The sequence below is a fragment of the Pelodiscus sinensis genome, chromosome 2, assembly GCF_049634645.1.
Source record: "Pelodiscus sinensis isolate JC-2024 chromosome 2, ASM4963464v1, whole genome shotgun sequence".
Classification (NCBI taxonomy): domain Eukaryota; kingdom Metazoa; phylum Chordata; order Testudines; family Trionychidae; genus Pelodiscus; species Pelodiscus sinensis.
The window spans coordinates 40,107,576-40,124,626 of NC_134712.1; the positions used below are offsets into that span (position 1 = coordinate 40,107,576).

The following is a 17,051-nucleotide window of genomic DNA, read 5'->3' on the forward strand; positions in this document are numbered from 1 at the left end:
CACAGTGCCCCCTATGGGATTGACTTGGAATGTCAGCAACTCATCAACACCATCTCTTTGAGTAACCTGGGAGACTCTAACCCAAGTGCTGGCTAGGCAGGGCCCTCTTTAGTATGCCAAAAGAGAGGCAATCCCAGTGCTGGGAGAGGAGACTAGCAGAAAGGCCTGAGCCTGACCCTCCCTGTGGCATGACTGGTGCCCTCTGGCATAACGGTTTCCTCAATGTTGGGAGTCTGGTGCTGCATCTCAACCTGTGCTAGATCTGGTTTCTCATTGTTCCCAGTGCATGTGTCCTCCTTCGTCCCCCAGGCAGGACGGAAGGAAGATTGGGACTGCAGCAACACAGACTGTACCTTGTGGGGATTGTCCTGATAAAGGATGCTGACGTTCTCACTGTGAGGGAACCAGCAGGAGTGGAAACAGTCTGATCTCCACAGGTGGCTGTTGAAGTTGTAAACACCAGTGGGCAGCAGAGAACGAATGTCATGAATGGGCAGGAGGTGGGGATGAGCCCCTCTCCCTCCTCTAGAATACTAAATGATCCACCTAAAATCACCATGGAGTTGGGGATGTTTCATCCCCACTGCACAGATATGGAAGCAGTGGGATTATGTCATGCAGGAAATTTGGCAGAGTGGGACCTTGAGGCCAGATCTTGGACTTAAAGTTGGAGCTCCTTCTTCTGCCCAGGCAGGGTACAAACAGGAGAACCCCAGCCCCCACATTCCTTTGAAGTGTTCCCGTGCAGCATCCAGCCCTTTCTCCAGTGAACACCCACAGCAATACCAGGCCTGCTGTCCCCAAAGGAACAGCGCATCCCCACTTGTTTGATTGACCTCAGGATCAGCTTCCCGAGAGTATCACAGCGCTGATAGTGAAAAGAATCCCACATTTTATCACCAAATGTTATGACTAAAGGGACAGTGGGAAAGACTGAAAAGGGACAGTCAGTAAGGAAACAGAAGGGCTACATGACCCTTTCCCCTCTCACATCCTGGAGATCAGCTGTCAGAGACCCAGGACTTCAGCAAGTGGCACGGCAGGCTCTCTCAGGAATTGCATGGAGCCCTTCCGCTGAAGTGTTTATGCTCTCTGAGGGCTGAGTGAGTTTTTGTTTGGTTCGTTCAATGCCTAAAATGCTGTGTCCCTGATCCTCTGGCACGACTGCAACATTACTGAGTGCACTGGCTGCGATTCAGCCTCACTCCAGTTTTCACCTCTGTGTTGTCTAATCAGACTCACAGCACATCTATACAAACTGATGGAAAAAGGCCCACTCTCCAGCTGCACTTACACTTAGATTATAAACTCTGCAGGGCATAGCAGCCTCTGGCCCGGCCTAACTTGAAAGGCAGCACTACTACCAGCAGTAGCATATAAAGTGTGGCAGGTGATGTTATTGCTGTCCTTCCTTCTGCTTCATTGCTGGTGGCACTTTTTCTTCTAAGCCAGGCTGCTGGGAAGGTTGTGTCACCACCAGCAGTGGCAGAGAAGGAAGAGTTGCATGGTATAGTATTGCCTCCCTTCTTGTGTTCCACTGATGGCAGTGGCATTGCTTTCTAAGGGAGGTGGCCAGGAAGTGGTGGATATTGGTCAGGTTCCCAACCTAGATGGCAATCCAACTGCTAGTAGCAGCGCAGAAGGTAGGGTAGCATGTTATGGTATTGCCAGCCTTCCATCTGTGCTGCTGTTTGCAGTGGCTCTAACTTCCAAGCTGGGCAGCAAGAGAGCCTAGCTAATGTTTTCCAGGCTGGGCAGCTGAGAGCAGCTACCACTCCAGACCCCCAGCTCTGAAGACAAGGAAAAATCATGGAAATTTTTTCATATTTCCAAAGTTTGCCTGGAGGGAGATCAGAGGCCTTGAGAAGAGGTCATAGCTAGGAACACCCCAACTTATGGTGACTCTACTAATGACCCTCCTGCATTTACCTTGCCACCCCCTTTTGAGGTGGGACCCCCAGTCTCAGAAATGCTGTACTCGGGGCCTCCTCTACAATTCCAAGGTCCAACATAGTTAGTTCTTGGTAGACCCTTTCCCACCACTTCTATGGAAGTGGCTTTAGATTCCCAGAGAATTTTTTCATATTTCAGATAATCTTTCGCGATGGAGAGTGGAGGACCAAAACCAAGGTCATGTTCAGGAAAACCTAGATGCACGGTATGCCCGTCAAACATCATCATTCCTTACATTAAGTGACCATATACTTCCCCACTGCCTCTGGCTGGGCTAAGGAAGGAGCCTGGCGGTCAGGCTGTTAGTGAAATGAAAGATTCCATCAAGGTCTGAATCTCTGCACAGCACTGTAAGTAGAACATATCTTGCCGGGAGGGGATATGGAGGAGCAGTGGGCTTGGGGGGGGGGGGAGGGAGGGAAATAGGCACAGCAGGGAGAGGACTGAGGGGAAGCATGTGAAGGGTTGAGTAATGGGCAGCAGAGGTGACACGTAACTGGCAGCCACCGACCTACGCTCACCAACCACTACAGAGAGCAACCAGTAGGGGCTGGAAATGAGACAGGAAGTGAAGGGATCCTGCTGGCCAACAGGAGGCACCACACTGGACTGCACTGGTGGACCACCTGGGGGATGGCTGGTTTTGTAAGCTGCATCTGTGTCCAACCACCAGCCTTGCACTCCCAATCCCATCATCAGGCAAACATACACACACTTCTGCTGAGGGACAGTTTGTGAGCAAGGATCTGGCCAGCAATAAGACTCACAAGGGGTGGGGGGGGGAAGAGGGAGAGCAGAAAATATGGGACACTCGACCCTTTTTTAAAAAAAGGAGAAACACCTGCAGGCAGATTTAAATACAGGGCAGTCCCTTTAAAAATGGACATTAGGTCACCCTATAATTAAGGTTTCTATCACCTATCTAATTTATTTTTAGTCACAGGAACTGAAGTGTGCTTCAGATAGCGGGGCAGAGTAAGAACAAAAGAATTTGGGAGGCAAAGTCCTGGAGGTAAGAGGCTCCAACACTGCCAAAATTAATTGGTGCTTTGGCTTAGCACTTAGATTTATCCAAAGTGTCTTAAACTGATGTACCAGAATGCTGTATTTTGCTTTAAATCACAGCCAGTCAGCAAACTAAGTAAGTCAAGGCCTTAGTCTTAAATAAGTTGTGTACATTTATACAGACATGGTTATAATAGACTTGATTCTCATCCCACAGCTAAAACCAGCTCAATTTGATATGCTGCTAGAAAAGAGAGTCATTGATGTACTTGGATATTTTAAGATATTCAGTAATATATATTGTATTTAAGATCAAACTCATTTCTTGCATGGTTTACAGGTAAAAGTTTTGATGAACTAATTATTAAACAGATACAGCATTGTTAGGAATTGAGTTTCAAGCATCCAAGCAACTTAAAAATTACCACAATTTTTAGTAGCACGTTTTACTATCACCTTTTTCTGACAATTTTTCATCAAATGTTTCCAACATCTGTAAAAATCCCAGAAAAAAAAATCACATAATTTCCAATTTTCATGTAACCATGCAGTAAACTGATACAAACCACAACTTGTGTTCAAAATTCTCAATTGTACTAGAAGTACTCTACAAACGTAATAGCAAGAATCTACTATATAAATTATTACCTGTACATACAACACCTACGTAAGATTAGTAAGTATACTAGTTGAGGCACAATTTTATGCTTAAGTATTTGAGTTTGTTTAGCGATTCCCTTCCAGTGTTCTTTATCCTTGAGGGGGAGGGGGAAGATTGTTTATCTAGAAAATTAGATTCCCACCCCCTATTATTTGACATGAAGGATCTTTTATTTTGCTTATCTACTTTGTACCAATGTGTTTCTCAACAGCTATCACTGTCACTATGGCATACAGATCCAGCTTTAATAGGCCGGATATTGCTGAAGTGCTTCATGATTACTATTCTGCTCTAAAACATAATAGGTGAAACAATAATTTCCCTTTACAGAAACCTATAGTTGAAACTATAGTAAAGAACAGAATTGTCAGGCGCATAGATGAACATAATTTATTGGGGGAAAAAGTCAGCACGGTTTCTGTAGAGGGAAATTGTGCATTACTAATCTACTAGAATTCTTTGATGGCGCCAGCAAGCATGTTGATTTGGGGGGCGGAGGGAGGGGAGGGAGTAAATACAGTGGATGTAGTATTCTTAGATTTCCAGAAAGCCTTTGACAAGGCCCCTCACCAAAAGCTCTTAAGTAAAGTAAGCTGTCATGGGATAAGAAAGACAGTCTTTTCATAGATTGATAACTGGTTAAAAGATAGGAAAGAAAGGGTAGGAATAAATGGTCAGTTCTCAAAATGGAGAAAAGTGATCCATAGGTGTCCTTACTAGGACCACTCCTGTTCAACATATTCATAAATGATCTGAAGAAAGGGGTAAACAGTGAAGTGGCAAAATTTGCAGATGATACTAAACTGCTCAAGATAGTTAAGAACAAAGCAGACTGTGAAGCGCTTCAAAAGGATCTCTCAGAACTAGGAGATTGGGCAATAAAATGGCAAATTAATTTTAATGTTGATAAATGCAAAGTAATACACATTGGGAAACATAATCCCAACTATATGTACAAATTGATGGGAACGAAATTAGCTATTACGACTCAAGAAAGATATCTTGGAGACACCATAGATAGATCTCTGAAAACATCCACTCAATGTGAAGCAGCAATGAAAAAGTAAACAAAAAAGTTAGGAATCATTAAAAATGGGATAGAGAATATCTTATTGCCTCTGTATAAATCCATTGTACACTTAAATCTTGAATAATGCATACAGATGTGGTCAGCTCATCTAAAAAAAGATATCTTAGCAACAAAAGTGCAACAAAAAAGATTAGGAGTTTGGAATGGCTGCCATATGAGGAGAGATTAAAAAGACTGGGACTCTTCATCTTAGAAAAGGGGAGACTAAAGTGGGGGGATATGATAGAGGCCTATAAATTCATGACTTGTGTGGAGAAAATGAATTAGGAAAAGTTATTTACTTGTTCCAGTAAGAACTAGGCATCACCAAATGAAATTAATAGGTAGCAAGTTTAAACCAAACAAAAGGAAATACTTCTTCATGCAATGCACAGTCAATCTGTAGAACTCCTTGCCAGAAGACGTTATGAAGGCCAGGGCTTTAACAGGGTTAAAAAAAGAGCTAGATAAATTAATGGAGGTTCAGTCCATCAAGAGATATTAGCCAGGATGGGTAGGAATGGAGTCCTTAGCCTCTGTTTGTCAAGAGGCTGAGAATGGGTGACGGGGAGGGATCACTTGATAATCTGTTTTGTTCATTCTCTCTCAGGGCACCTAGTATTGGCCACTGTCGGAAGACAGGGCACTGGACTAGATGGACCTTTGGTCTGACCCAGTATGGCTGTTCTTATGGTCTTAAAAGACACAAATATTTGAAGAACTTTATGTAATATTTTAACTTACTTGAAAGCTGTTGTATAAGAAAAAACCCACAATAACAATACAAAAACAATTTTATTACTGTAACAGAACGAGCATATTACTTTACCACGAACTAAGAAACTTCTTTCCTTGAAAGAATATTTGAGGTCTCAAAAACAGGTAAAAACCTTTTGTGTCTCAAGTGATCCATATTCATCAGTTTTAGCATTTATTCTTTTGCAAAGACAAAACTTCTGTCAAAGGAGAAAATAGGTACTGTATACTAATTGTATCGACAGCGACCTGTCCCAACAGACAATCAATATAATTCCTTTTAGGTTTGTAATCAAATACCTGCACATGATGAGGTATATTAATTATGCCACACGCTCTATCAATTAGTGTCAACAGGAAAAAATAAAGCATTGGTAGCACAATGTTTCTATTCTCAAAGTACAAAGTTAAATTTTTTTATAATACACTGCACATTCCTTTTTCCATCAAATAAAACCCCTTTATAATCTCATCACCTTCAAAAGTACAGTCACATATATATTTACCTGTATTTATGTCTAAAATACCACCAGTTCTAATAACACACTTGAATAGCAATTAAGGTACCAAAGAATTAAAAAAAGTCTTTAAATATTTTTGGCCCCATATGTAGACAACTTTTAAAACATGAAACAACATAATTATAAGAACACAATACATGTTGACTGCACGGACAATGTAAAAAACATGGTTACTATATAAACATGCACTGCATGTTCCTTTAGCTTCCACTTCTTTACTCAACACACAATTAAACATCTTAAAGAGGAGGTATTATTTCAGTGAAATATTGCTTGTATTTAGGCTTGGAAGGATTAGATTTTTATCAGTAAATATAGGCAAACATTGACTTCTCTGTATACACACAAACCAACTAAAATATTTCCATCAATAATTGACAATTTACAGATGGACATAGTAACAAAAATGATGCCTGAGAACTTATTAGCGTTTGATAAAGGGTATTTATAGTAAATATTTTAACGTCTGATGTTGACAATTTATGTTTTAATGATTATAGAGATTTAACTTTTTGAATCTCAACATCTACAGTAAATAATTATCTGACCCCCCAATAATTTCTCAACTGAACATTAGATAAAAATAAAAACATGCTTAAACATATTTATCATCCATCAAAATAATCCAACTCTGCCAAGCCTACTTGAATTGAAATAATCTCTATTTTTGCTACATCCTTATTCCAATGTACTTTGAGTCTATTTGCATATACATGGGGGATTTGTGGGTTTAAATGTCATTAATAATAAAGACTGCACATTTAAAGTCTAAAACATGATAGCAGGATAGAAGAACTCTCTAAATGTATACACACCTACATAGTAATTTCTCCTGTTGATATTGGTTAAAGTACAGGGATTGTGTAAAGTTAACATTGGTACTCAACATGTGGTTCACTGAAAATGTGCAGATCTAGGACCTAATATTGAAGCTCTTATTCCTGTAAAACCAAAGGGATAATTTGACTGCTTCAAGATTTGGGCACCCAGACACTAAATTACATGAATAAGGCAAGCAAGATTTGGTCCCTAAAGACTTACTGTTTATGTGTTAACAACAACAATGCGAGTAATTGGAAAAAACCTAAAACGTCAATTAACGTTTGTTCTTTGTAAAACTTTGTTTCCCAAATGGTTACAGTTAGCTTTAAAAATTAATTTATTTTGGAGGAAGTGAAAGTGCTGCTTCACTGTATTAAGAGTTAATCAAAGTGTTACAGATCTTGGACAACAAATCTTAACCATGACCTCAATCGTTCTTGTTAATCCAGTCCTACATTTCTTCTAGACAATTATGCAAAACTGTGTCAAACTATGTAGTACTGGTTAAGGATTTTAAAATGAGATTATTTGGCTAATTGTATAGTCGATACAATTTATATCGACTATACGATTACTCAGTAAGTGCCTCTGCAGAGCCACAGCAAAGGGTAGCTCCAGGAGCCGACTTGAGCCAGGACTGAGCAGTCCTGACTCGTGCTGGCTCCAGAGTCACCTGTACTGTGGCTCTGCATTTTAAATGTAGTTAAGAGCCTCTGGGCTCTTACAACATTTAAAATGCAGAGACGCAGCAATCAGCGTGAGCTGGGACTGCTTGGTCCCAGATTGTGCTTAGTCAAGCAACCCCAATTTGCAGCAGACAACCCTGGCTGCTGTGAACAGGACTGGTGCCGGAGCAGCCCCTGTTCACGATGGCCAGGGCCTGCTCAGGCAGCAGCTCCTCCCCGTGACCAGCCCTGGCCGCTGCAAACAGGAGTTGCTTGTCAGCAACAGCCCTTGTCTGGGGAGCTGTGCCCCCCGCCCCCACACTGGGACCCTTGCAGAATTGGGGTTGCTTCGCAGCAGCATCCCTTACCACCCCCCCCCCTTCAGCCTCTGATAGAGGCAGTGGGGTGGGGGCAGGCAGCACCCCAGAGACGGTGCTGGGGGGAAACTGGCTGTTAAGCCAGCTCCCCCCAGCACTGGCTCCTGTCCTCCCTTTGCTGCCTCTTCTAGAGGCAGCTAAGCAGGGTGCTGCAGAAAGCACAGGGCAAGTGGGGACTGCTTGAGTCTCTGCTCACCCTGTGTTCCCTGTGGCACTTCTGCTTTTGAAATGTACAAGAGCCCTACAGGGCTCTTGTACATTTCAAAAGCAGAAGCGCCCACAGAGGGAATTGGCGCGAGCGGGGACTGAAGCAATCCCCATTCACTTTGTTTCCCACTATACATCTGCCTCTCCTACCCTCCACAGAGATGGTTCTGGGGGAAAACCAGCTTTACTAGCTCCCCACCCTCCCCTTGCTGCCTCTTTCTGATAAGCATTTGCTTATCGGATAATCTAATAGACACTTACATACCTAGTGCAGGTTGAACCTCCCTAGTGTGGCGCACTCTGGCTCGGCAACATCCATGGTTCAGCATGATTTTAGTTAGCCAAATGTCCACTTATCATGAATGTGACCAAGTTTCCCTTGGTCCCATAGAGTTTGTTTACAGCCAGTAGTCCTGGTTCTCAGTGTTCTTGTCTGTTATTTAGCTCTAGTTTACCCCTACATCTCTTTTAAGAGCCCAGTAAGCAACTGAAGTATTGGTAATGCTCCTATACAATATTGACCTCCTGTGATATGGCATATTCTCTGGTTCAGCACTGATCAGGTCCTGAGGATGCTGGATTAGGGAGGTTCAATTGGTAGTCCTTGGACAAGAATGCTTTAGGGACTAGGCTGATATTGCCAATCTCATTGCACTTGTGACCTGACTAAATTTGAAGGTGAAATGTTAGAGCAGGGTGGGGAACCTTTGTCAGGGTTAGCTGCTAGTGGGCTGCAAGATGGTTTGTTTACTGAGTGTCTACAGGCACAGAGCAGCACCCATTTGGCATGGTTCAACATTCCCGGCCAATGGGAATTGTGGAAAGTGGCGCCTGGCCTGCGGGTTCCCCACCAAGGGGTTAGAGCAATAAAATACTCCTACCTTCTACCTATAACCTTTTCAGATAATATTTTTGTTCGTTGAGACTGAGCAAGTATAAGAGGGGTTGAGGGTTCACCATGGGAAGGAGGAAGTAAACCAGAACAAAAGCAACATCTTGCCATGTAAATTCAACATTTTCTCTGGGCTGGTGTAGCCAATGGTTGTAAATAAAATGGCTGGCACAGACGCTACTATGAGATTCACATCAGTATCACCTTAGTAGGAGGTTACTACATAAGAACATAAGAATGGCCGTACTGGGTCAGACCAAAGGTCCATCTAGCCCAGTATCCTGTCTACCGACAGTGGCCAGCACCAGGTGCCCCAGAGAGGGTGGACCGAAGACAATGATCAAGCAATTTGTCTCCTGCCATTCCTCTCCAGCCTCTGACAGACAGAGGCTAAAGACACCATTTTATCCCCTGGCTAATAGCCTTTTATGGACCTAACCTCCATGAAATTATCTAGCTTCTCTTTAAACTCTGTTATAGTTCTAGCCTTCACAGCCTCCTCTGGCAAGGAGTTTCACAGGTTGACTACACGCTGTGTGAAGAAGAACTTTCTTTTATTCGTTTTAAACCTGCTCCCCATTAATTTCATTTGGTGTCCTCTAGTTCTTCTATTTAGGGAACTAATACATAACTTTTCTTTATTCTCCCTCTCCACACCACTCATGATTCTATAAACCTCTATCATATCCCTCCTCAGTCTCCTCTTTTCCAAACTGAAAAGTCCCAGTCGCTTTAACCTCTCCTCATATGGGACCCGTTCCAAACCCCTAATCATTTTAGTTGCCCTTTTCTGAACCCTTTCCAAGGCTAAAATATCTTTTTTGAGGTGAGGAGACCACATCTGTACACAGTATTCGAGATGTCGGCGTACCATAGTTTTATACAGGGGCAGTAAGGTATTCTGTGTCTTATTTTCTATCCCTTTCCTAATAATTCCTAGCATCCTATTTGCCTTTTTGACCGCCGCTGCACACTGTGTGGAAGTTTTCAGAGAACTGTCCATGATAACTCCAAGATCTCTTTCCTGATTTGTCGTAGCCAAATTAGCCCCCATCATACTGTACGTATAGTTGGGGTTATTTTTCCCGATGTGCATTACTTTACACTTACCCACATTACTTTACACGTACCCACATTAAATTTCATTTGCCATTTTGTTGCCCAATCACTTAGTTTGGTGAGATCTTTTTGGAGTCCCTCACAGTCTGCTTCTGTCTTGACTATCCTAAACAGTTTTGTATCATCTGCAAACTTTACTACCTCACTGCTTACCCCTTTCTCCAGATCATTTATGAATTTACTAGGATCTTTTCCTGCTGAAAATAAGATACAATTGAAGCTCCATCAACCACAAAGGAAATGGATTAAAAATCCTCACAAAAATAAACACGAGTTTATTTTGTTTGTTTAATAAAGTTTTCAAGGCACATATTTCAAATGGATTGCAACATCTACAGTAACACAGATGTGATTTTTCAGTATGTTCTCATGCCTCTGAACTATGAGTTTTTATTCTTTCAGTAGCCTTGTAATGCTAGTGACCTATGATGGTAAGCAAGTTGGACATAACTGCAGTTTACTTCTGTGAAAAGCCCTATTTAACCCTTCCTGGGAACACCATGGAACTTGTGTTCTACACAAAAAGCTGGAATGAGAATAGACATTTAGTAAATGACACTTTTTTTGGTTATTTCATAAGCAGGCCAGCAAGCAGATTGGATGTTCAAACCAAAGTTCTGATTTTTTAGGTTAAATTATTTAAATATTTTTCCCTTCTAACTGGAATTACAATGGCAACACTTCCCTGCAGTTACAAGACTCTGTTTTCTTTAACCCGATGTCTCAATGCCTCTGTGGTTGTGTGAGTGTGTGTGTCTGTGTCTACCTTAAAAATCCTCCTGATTTTGATTATCCTAAAGCAGAATCAACTGAAGTAGCAACATCACTAAAAATGATAAAACTTAAGAATATTATGTCACGGATGAAATGAGCTAACATGTCTATTCAAAGACGTATAAAGGCAAAAGTGCTATAGACTGGATTTATTTTCAGATGTATACAATGGCCATTAGCTGTATTTTTCTCTACACATGTATTCTATGTGTGTGTATTCAAACTATATATTACTTAGTACTATACACTGAAGTAAAACACAATAGGCAGCCCATTGCAGGGTAATTAAAATATTGCACATTGAATGCTGTTATAAGGCATGAGGCCACTGACTAAGTGATTTCAGCCACTAATGAGTGCAACAGTCACCCTAAAAATAACTACTGGAATGCCTTAGGGCTATTATGAAATGGAATTCATGAACACTTAGACTCAGACATTTACTAGGAATGAGACACATAGGTATGACATCCCTGACAGTCAATCATAATAAACTCCAACTGCATATGGAGTTCTAGAGTTATTTCAAAATATTAAATACATCTACATTCAATCTATCACACAGAAAAAAGATCACTAAAAGGTTCCCATACCTTGCAGTAGCTGAAGATGATGCATTAGTTTACTGTGGTGACTGAAAAGTCTTAATGTTCAGTGCAGATACACATATGCACTTGTGTATAAATACACAAATAACGCATACTGTTAGTGAACTTTATATACAATACAAACGCACACACATTCTTAATATAATGAATGTTCAAGGCTACATCTGATATAAGGCTACTTACTATATCCTGCCACTCAACTATACTAAAAACCATTTTTCCTTCAGATCACCAAACCCATTATTTTTTTGTTTTATAGATTTGCCCTGGTTTAAAATAAAGTGGATAATATAAACATTGTCAAGGTTTTTAAGCCTTAAAATTAGCACATATAGAAATTAAAACTGGACTACCGATGTGACGACATTTGCAACAATAAAGTCTTTAAAAAAGACCACAAGTTATTTGATATTGCAGCACTGTTAGTATAACAATAAACAAACCTATGTTCACAGAGGAAATGGTAAGCATACACATGCACCATGTTCTTGCCGCATATGCTCATTTCATAGAAGTTAAATTCTTTGGATTTACATTTTTCCAGCAGAGATAGTGGGAATGATTTTGCACTCCTCACTCAAGCAAAAGTACTTTTGCAGTGTTTTGTTTCAGCACACCTAGATCAGGCCAAAAGTAGGACACAAACAAGCATCCATTATAGCAGAAACACATCAAATAGCAACTAACTAAACTGCATAAACAGAGAATTCATTAGGAAACTGGTTAGAAAGGTGTGGGGAAGCTAAAACAAAGTTAAGGGATAAAATATTTTCCAAAATTCTTAAAAAATATCTTGACAGTATACTCTCAATTCATTCTATGCATATATTTTTAAACAGTTATCCACTGGTTTAGCATGGCTTCATTGTGTGTGTGTGAGCTTAAATAAAATGTGTGGCAATGTTATACCAATATTAACCACAAAACACCTATTTAATTGAATAAAATGAACAAATATTATTTAATGTGGCCAAATCCCAAAGACCTACTCCTGATCCTTGTCTACATAGGTGAACCCCATTGTCCATGCATTAAAGTAAAAGTTTATGGGGGTTTTGGCCTAAGTAAAATCTTCAGGATTTGGCTCATACAAAAATACTGTATCTACGCACAGAGAAAACGTGAATGTGTCTGTAATTAACACAGTAATGCACATAGTTAAAGACAGTCCTGTTAGCAGAAAATCAAGCTATTTGCATGGATGCTTTGATGGTTTTAAATGCTAGAAAAGAAAAGCTTTATAATGGCATGAATTTACATCAACCTGATTATAATTTTTCTGTATTTACGAAAGTAGGTTCATCTTGAATTTATTTATTTTTTGCAACATTTAGGCTAGACATTTTATTTACATGAAAATTAGTATGATTCAAAATGGGAAAAACTGTGAAGAAAAATGTAAGAATTACGGCAGATGGTCATACTTTGTAGAGACTGTAAAATTGACTAGTGCTCACATTTCCTTAGACGACGATACTCTTGCTTGTAGAGCTGTAGTCCACAGAATTCCAGTTTGGAAGACCAACAGCATGAGCATTTGGCATGCTCCCACTTCTCTCTGCAAAAAGTCACTTTGGAAAATAAGAACTCCTTCTATTAATTCCTACACGGTCACTCTTCAAAAAGACATCTCCATGGTTTTTCAAGATTGGAAGGATATCACAGTGTTTATTTTATACACAAAGTAGGATCTGTTCCAGTATACCCGAGTAAAATAATTCACATATGGAGAATAGTTCATTTTGATCTCATGACAAAATCGTCCATATTTAGAATAGGCATAACTGTCACCTTCGTCACAAACCACCTATCAGATAAGAAGAAATTTGTTAATAGAAATCTAACAACAGAACATATGATTAATCTTTCATTTCTATATTATACAATTCCAACAGGCATAACGCAAATATACATAAATGGCTGAAAACAGCTTCCCCTATGCTTTGTGGTTTTTTAATGCTTGTGAATTGATTAAAACTAGTTCTAGATTGGTACCCCTGAAAATCAATAGAGGCAAAAGGCTTAACGTATTATTTTCTAAAAGCCATTTAGCCTACCCTTTTCTTCTTAAATACAGCACTGTTTAACATTTGCACCTATAGCAATAATACTAAGAGTTCTGTCTTCCCTGTTAATTTTGGATTAAGTAAAGTGAACTCCTCACTCTCAAGTTACCAGTACATAATTAATCTTCTTCTTGCTATATATTTTAGAATGTGCATCTGTCTGTCTGCCTGTTCATCTGAGGGTCCATTTTTTTTAAGAACTCCTCCTAAATGGTAAGAGCAAGGACCACCAAATTTTGAATGTAGCTTCTTCTTCTAATTGAAAGCAAGGTCATTGTTTAGTTATACCAGGACAATGGGAAGCGCCTAAAATCTGATAGTTTTCCATAACATGGAAAGGGAAGAGTCTGAGAACAGGGACAGTTATGCTCCACAATGATCATGAGGGGGAAAGGGGTCGAATCAGTAAGAGACTGGTTGGCAGAGGCCAAGGCTCTATATGTTGGGGGCACTAACTTGGGCCAATGGCCTGCAAGCCCCAAACCCATCAGTGGACAATAATTTTTTGCCCGGGGTCACTTCAAAAATTTGTGAAGTGGCCCGGGGCTGCACTGGAAGGGGTGGGGCCTCAAAAGGAAGGAATGGGGCCACAATGCTTCAGGCTTTCCCACCCATACACCATGATTGGTCTGGGGGTGGGAAAGCCCCTTTGCCCCCCCCTTCCCAACTAAGCACCCATGCCCCTGGTGGTGGGAAAAGACTTCCTGTGCTCCCCCACCTCCAGGCCAATCAGTGCCGTGTGCTCCTGTCTGAGTGGAGAACATTTTGTGCGCTTCCCCCTGCCCCAAGACCCTAACTGGCCTGGGGGCAGGGGAGCGGCAGGGCCTCCACAGGCCAGATCAACCTGCTTGGCAGGCCAGATCCAGCCCACAAAGACCCTTTTGCCACCCCTGGACTGGGGAGAGGGGGGAGGACCACTGCTGTGCCCCCTCAACTCTGGGAGGACCCTCTGGTAGAGTAGCACAGCCCTGGCTCAGCTGCCAACTGGGGCTGGGCAGCACAGCCCTGACCCCCACCCCTGGAGCTGCAGGCCAGGCAGTGCAGTCCTCCTTCCCCTGAGGAGTCATTGCTAGAGTAATGCCACCTTAGTTTCCTAAAAGCTGTGTAGCTGCGCTATCACACAGCTATTTTCTGAGCTCTGCTCAAAAGTTCAAAGCTCCCATGAAGGCAGGGAGCTCAGCTGACCAGCAGGGGGCGGGAAGTCATCTTGCTAAGCAAGCAGCTAAATGGAGTTAGCTACTTGCTTGAAACTGAGCTGGTCCCAGATCAAGTACAAAGTGAGATAATAAGGGAATAAGTGTCTGGGAGGGAGGGGGGAGGAGGAGCGGGAGGGAGTGAGGGAGGGGAGTAATTGGCTGAGGGGGAGGGCAGAGGAGTTTGGAGGGTCCTGTCTGCGGAAGAAAAGAGGCAGAAACTTAGCACTCTCAAACCTCCTGAGAAGTCGGAGATCAGGGGTTGGCTGCATGGAATAAGTGGGGTAAAAAGGAGATGGATGAGTGCTGGCACTTGGCAAGGTGGAGGTGGGGGGAGGTGTGGATAATTTGTTTGTGCTTAAGCTGGGAGTTAGGACAGGACAGACTGCTAATGCCTGCTAGTTTGAGAAGCAGGATTTTATCCCAGGCCCCACCTGGGCTCTGGGGAGCAGATTGTACAGGGATAAGTGCTGGCATCTGTGCAGTGAAGTGGAGGGGGTGGGCGTTTGTTCGGGTGTCCCTGGCTCACTTGCTGCAGTCTTCTCTATCTGGGGCTGGGGGGGAGGGGGAAACAAGCTTCATGGGGTGGGTGTGTGCCAGTACATTTGCATGATTAGATTTCAGACAAAGTTTACATAGATGTTAATAGCTTAATATAAGAAAGAAAAATATTATTTTAACAGATTTTTTTTGGAGTGTTGCAGATATCTATAACTCTGATCTTAATGATTTTTTTAAAATCCTGTGTTACTAATTAATACATGGTATACTGTATTGCATTAAAACTAGATATTTGCTATGTGGTAGAATTCTGGCTTTTATGAGTCAGAAGTAGCAAATACTAGGTGTGATCTTAGTTCATTTTTAGGATGAAACCTTATTTGCAAGCTCTTTGAAACATGCATCTGTCTACAAACCCTGAAGTCATGTGTTAATTTGTTCTGGGGGATTCTACTCTTTGAGTTTTGTTAGTTTCTAAGGTGCTGCAGGACCATTCATTCTTTTTTCAGTTACAGACTAATATGGCTATCCCTCCTTGGTGACACACACAAGGTGAAAATTTCAAATCAGGAGAACTTATCTGTTTTTACAGCATGGATCCTAAATATTCCACAGAGAAACTGTGTAAGCTTTAGTGAATGCCTTTTACTCTCCTTTCCAGTGTCAGTAAATATGTATTAGTCATGCTCTCCTTGCAAATACTATTTCTAGTTGACTCAAAATTATTTATCATCTTAAAGCTGAGCTCTGTATGGATAATATGCATTTTGGTGTGTTTACTAGCTTGAGTTGTTAAAAAGGATGATGATACATGTATTCCAAGTATAGTGTTACTTTTCCTTTGTATTTAATTTCATATTAAATATCATGAGCATTGCTCCTTGTTAACTATCCCTTATTTTAATATATTTTCTTCCACACATATGGACTGCTTAAAATGTGTGTGCGCACACACTTTAATTGGATTGGATTGGATTGGAGGTGCACATCTACCTACTACCTCAATAGTGGTGTTGCACATACAAAATTTCAACCTTCCCAAAAGAAAATTCAACCTATCCAAGGATAGTTCGAACTAGCGCTGTAGTGTAGACGTACCCATGTTGACCAGTCAAACCATTTTAAGGACTTTTCTGCTGCATAAATGTTTAAATTGAGTCTCCAGCATAATATGGCCCTGTCCATAAATAGAAATAGTCAGCTAACCTCTGCAGTTACAGAAAACACAGCTTTTCTAATTTTAAATATGTGCTTTCCTTCTTTAATTACAATTTCTACTTGTAAATATAAAGTCAGAGAATTTAAGGGGTGTAAAGTAAAGGGAAATCAAAGCTACAAGTTGCACAGAAGTTTGACTTTCTCTTCTTAATTGCAATGGCCCTGGATTAGATAAATTAAACTTGAACCTACCATCTCAGGCAATTTAAAAACAATGCAATTGCTCTTCAGCCACCCTAATCAAGAAATCACTGAGTCATTTTACTACTTCATGCATTTGCATTCCTTGCACCCAAGAGATTATAGTCAAACAAAAGGTGAATATAAGACAAGACATAAGAAAACAGTTCAGATAAGGGAAGATGTGGCGATTATTGAAGAGAAGCTCCTCCAGAAGAAATGGGATTTAAGAGTTGAAAAAGAAAGAAAAAGTGCTTGACAAATGAACACGAGGGCAATCGGGACTCACTAGGGCCATCCACAATGGTGGAGGTGATGCTGTCCAGGCGGTGATGGATCCCTAGGGCCACCCATGGCAGTGCTGCCTGGGCAGTGGCAGCTTGCCGGGACCATACTGCTCTGTTGGAAGCAGCTCCCTGGGGCTGTGCGCTCAGCTGGTGGCAGCTCTCCATGGACCCCCGCAG

At 41.4% G+C, this 17,051-nt stretch overlaps 1 protein-coding gene across 5 annotated transcripts in view; it reads right to left on the bottom strand.

The window, feature by feature from the left end:
- Positions 1-5,464: 5,464 nt before the first annotated feature.
- Positions 5,465-17,051, bottom strand: part of DPY19L4 (dpy-19 like 4) — a 200,474-nt gene continuing 188,887 nt past the window's right edge. For all 5 annotated transcript variants that reach the window (XM_075920362.1, XM_014579001.3, XM_075920363.1 and 2 more), the window contains one exon: positions 5,465-13,236. In XM_075920362.1, the coding sequence (XP_075776477.1) occupies positions 13,072-13,236 (165 nt within the window). In that variant the 3' untranslated portion in view covers positions 5,465-13,071. The remainder of the gene's footprint in view (positions 13,237-17,051) is intronic.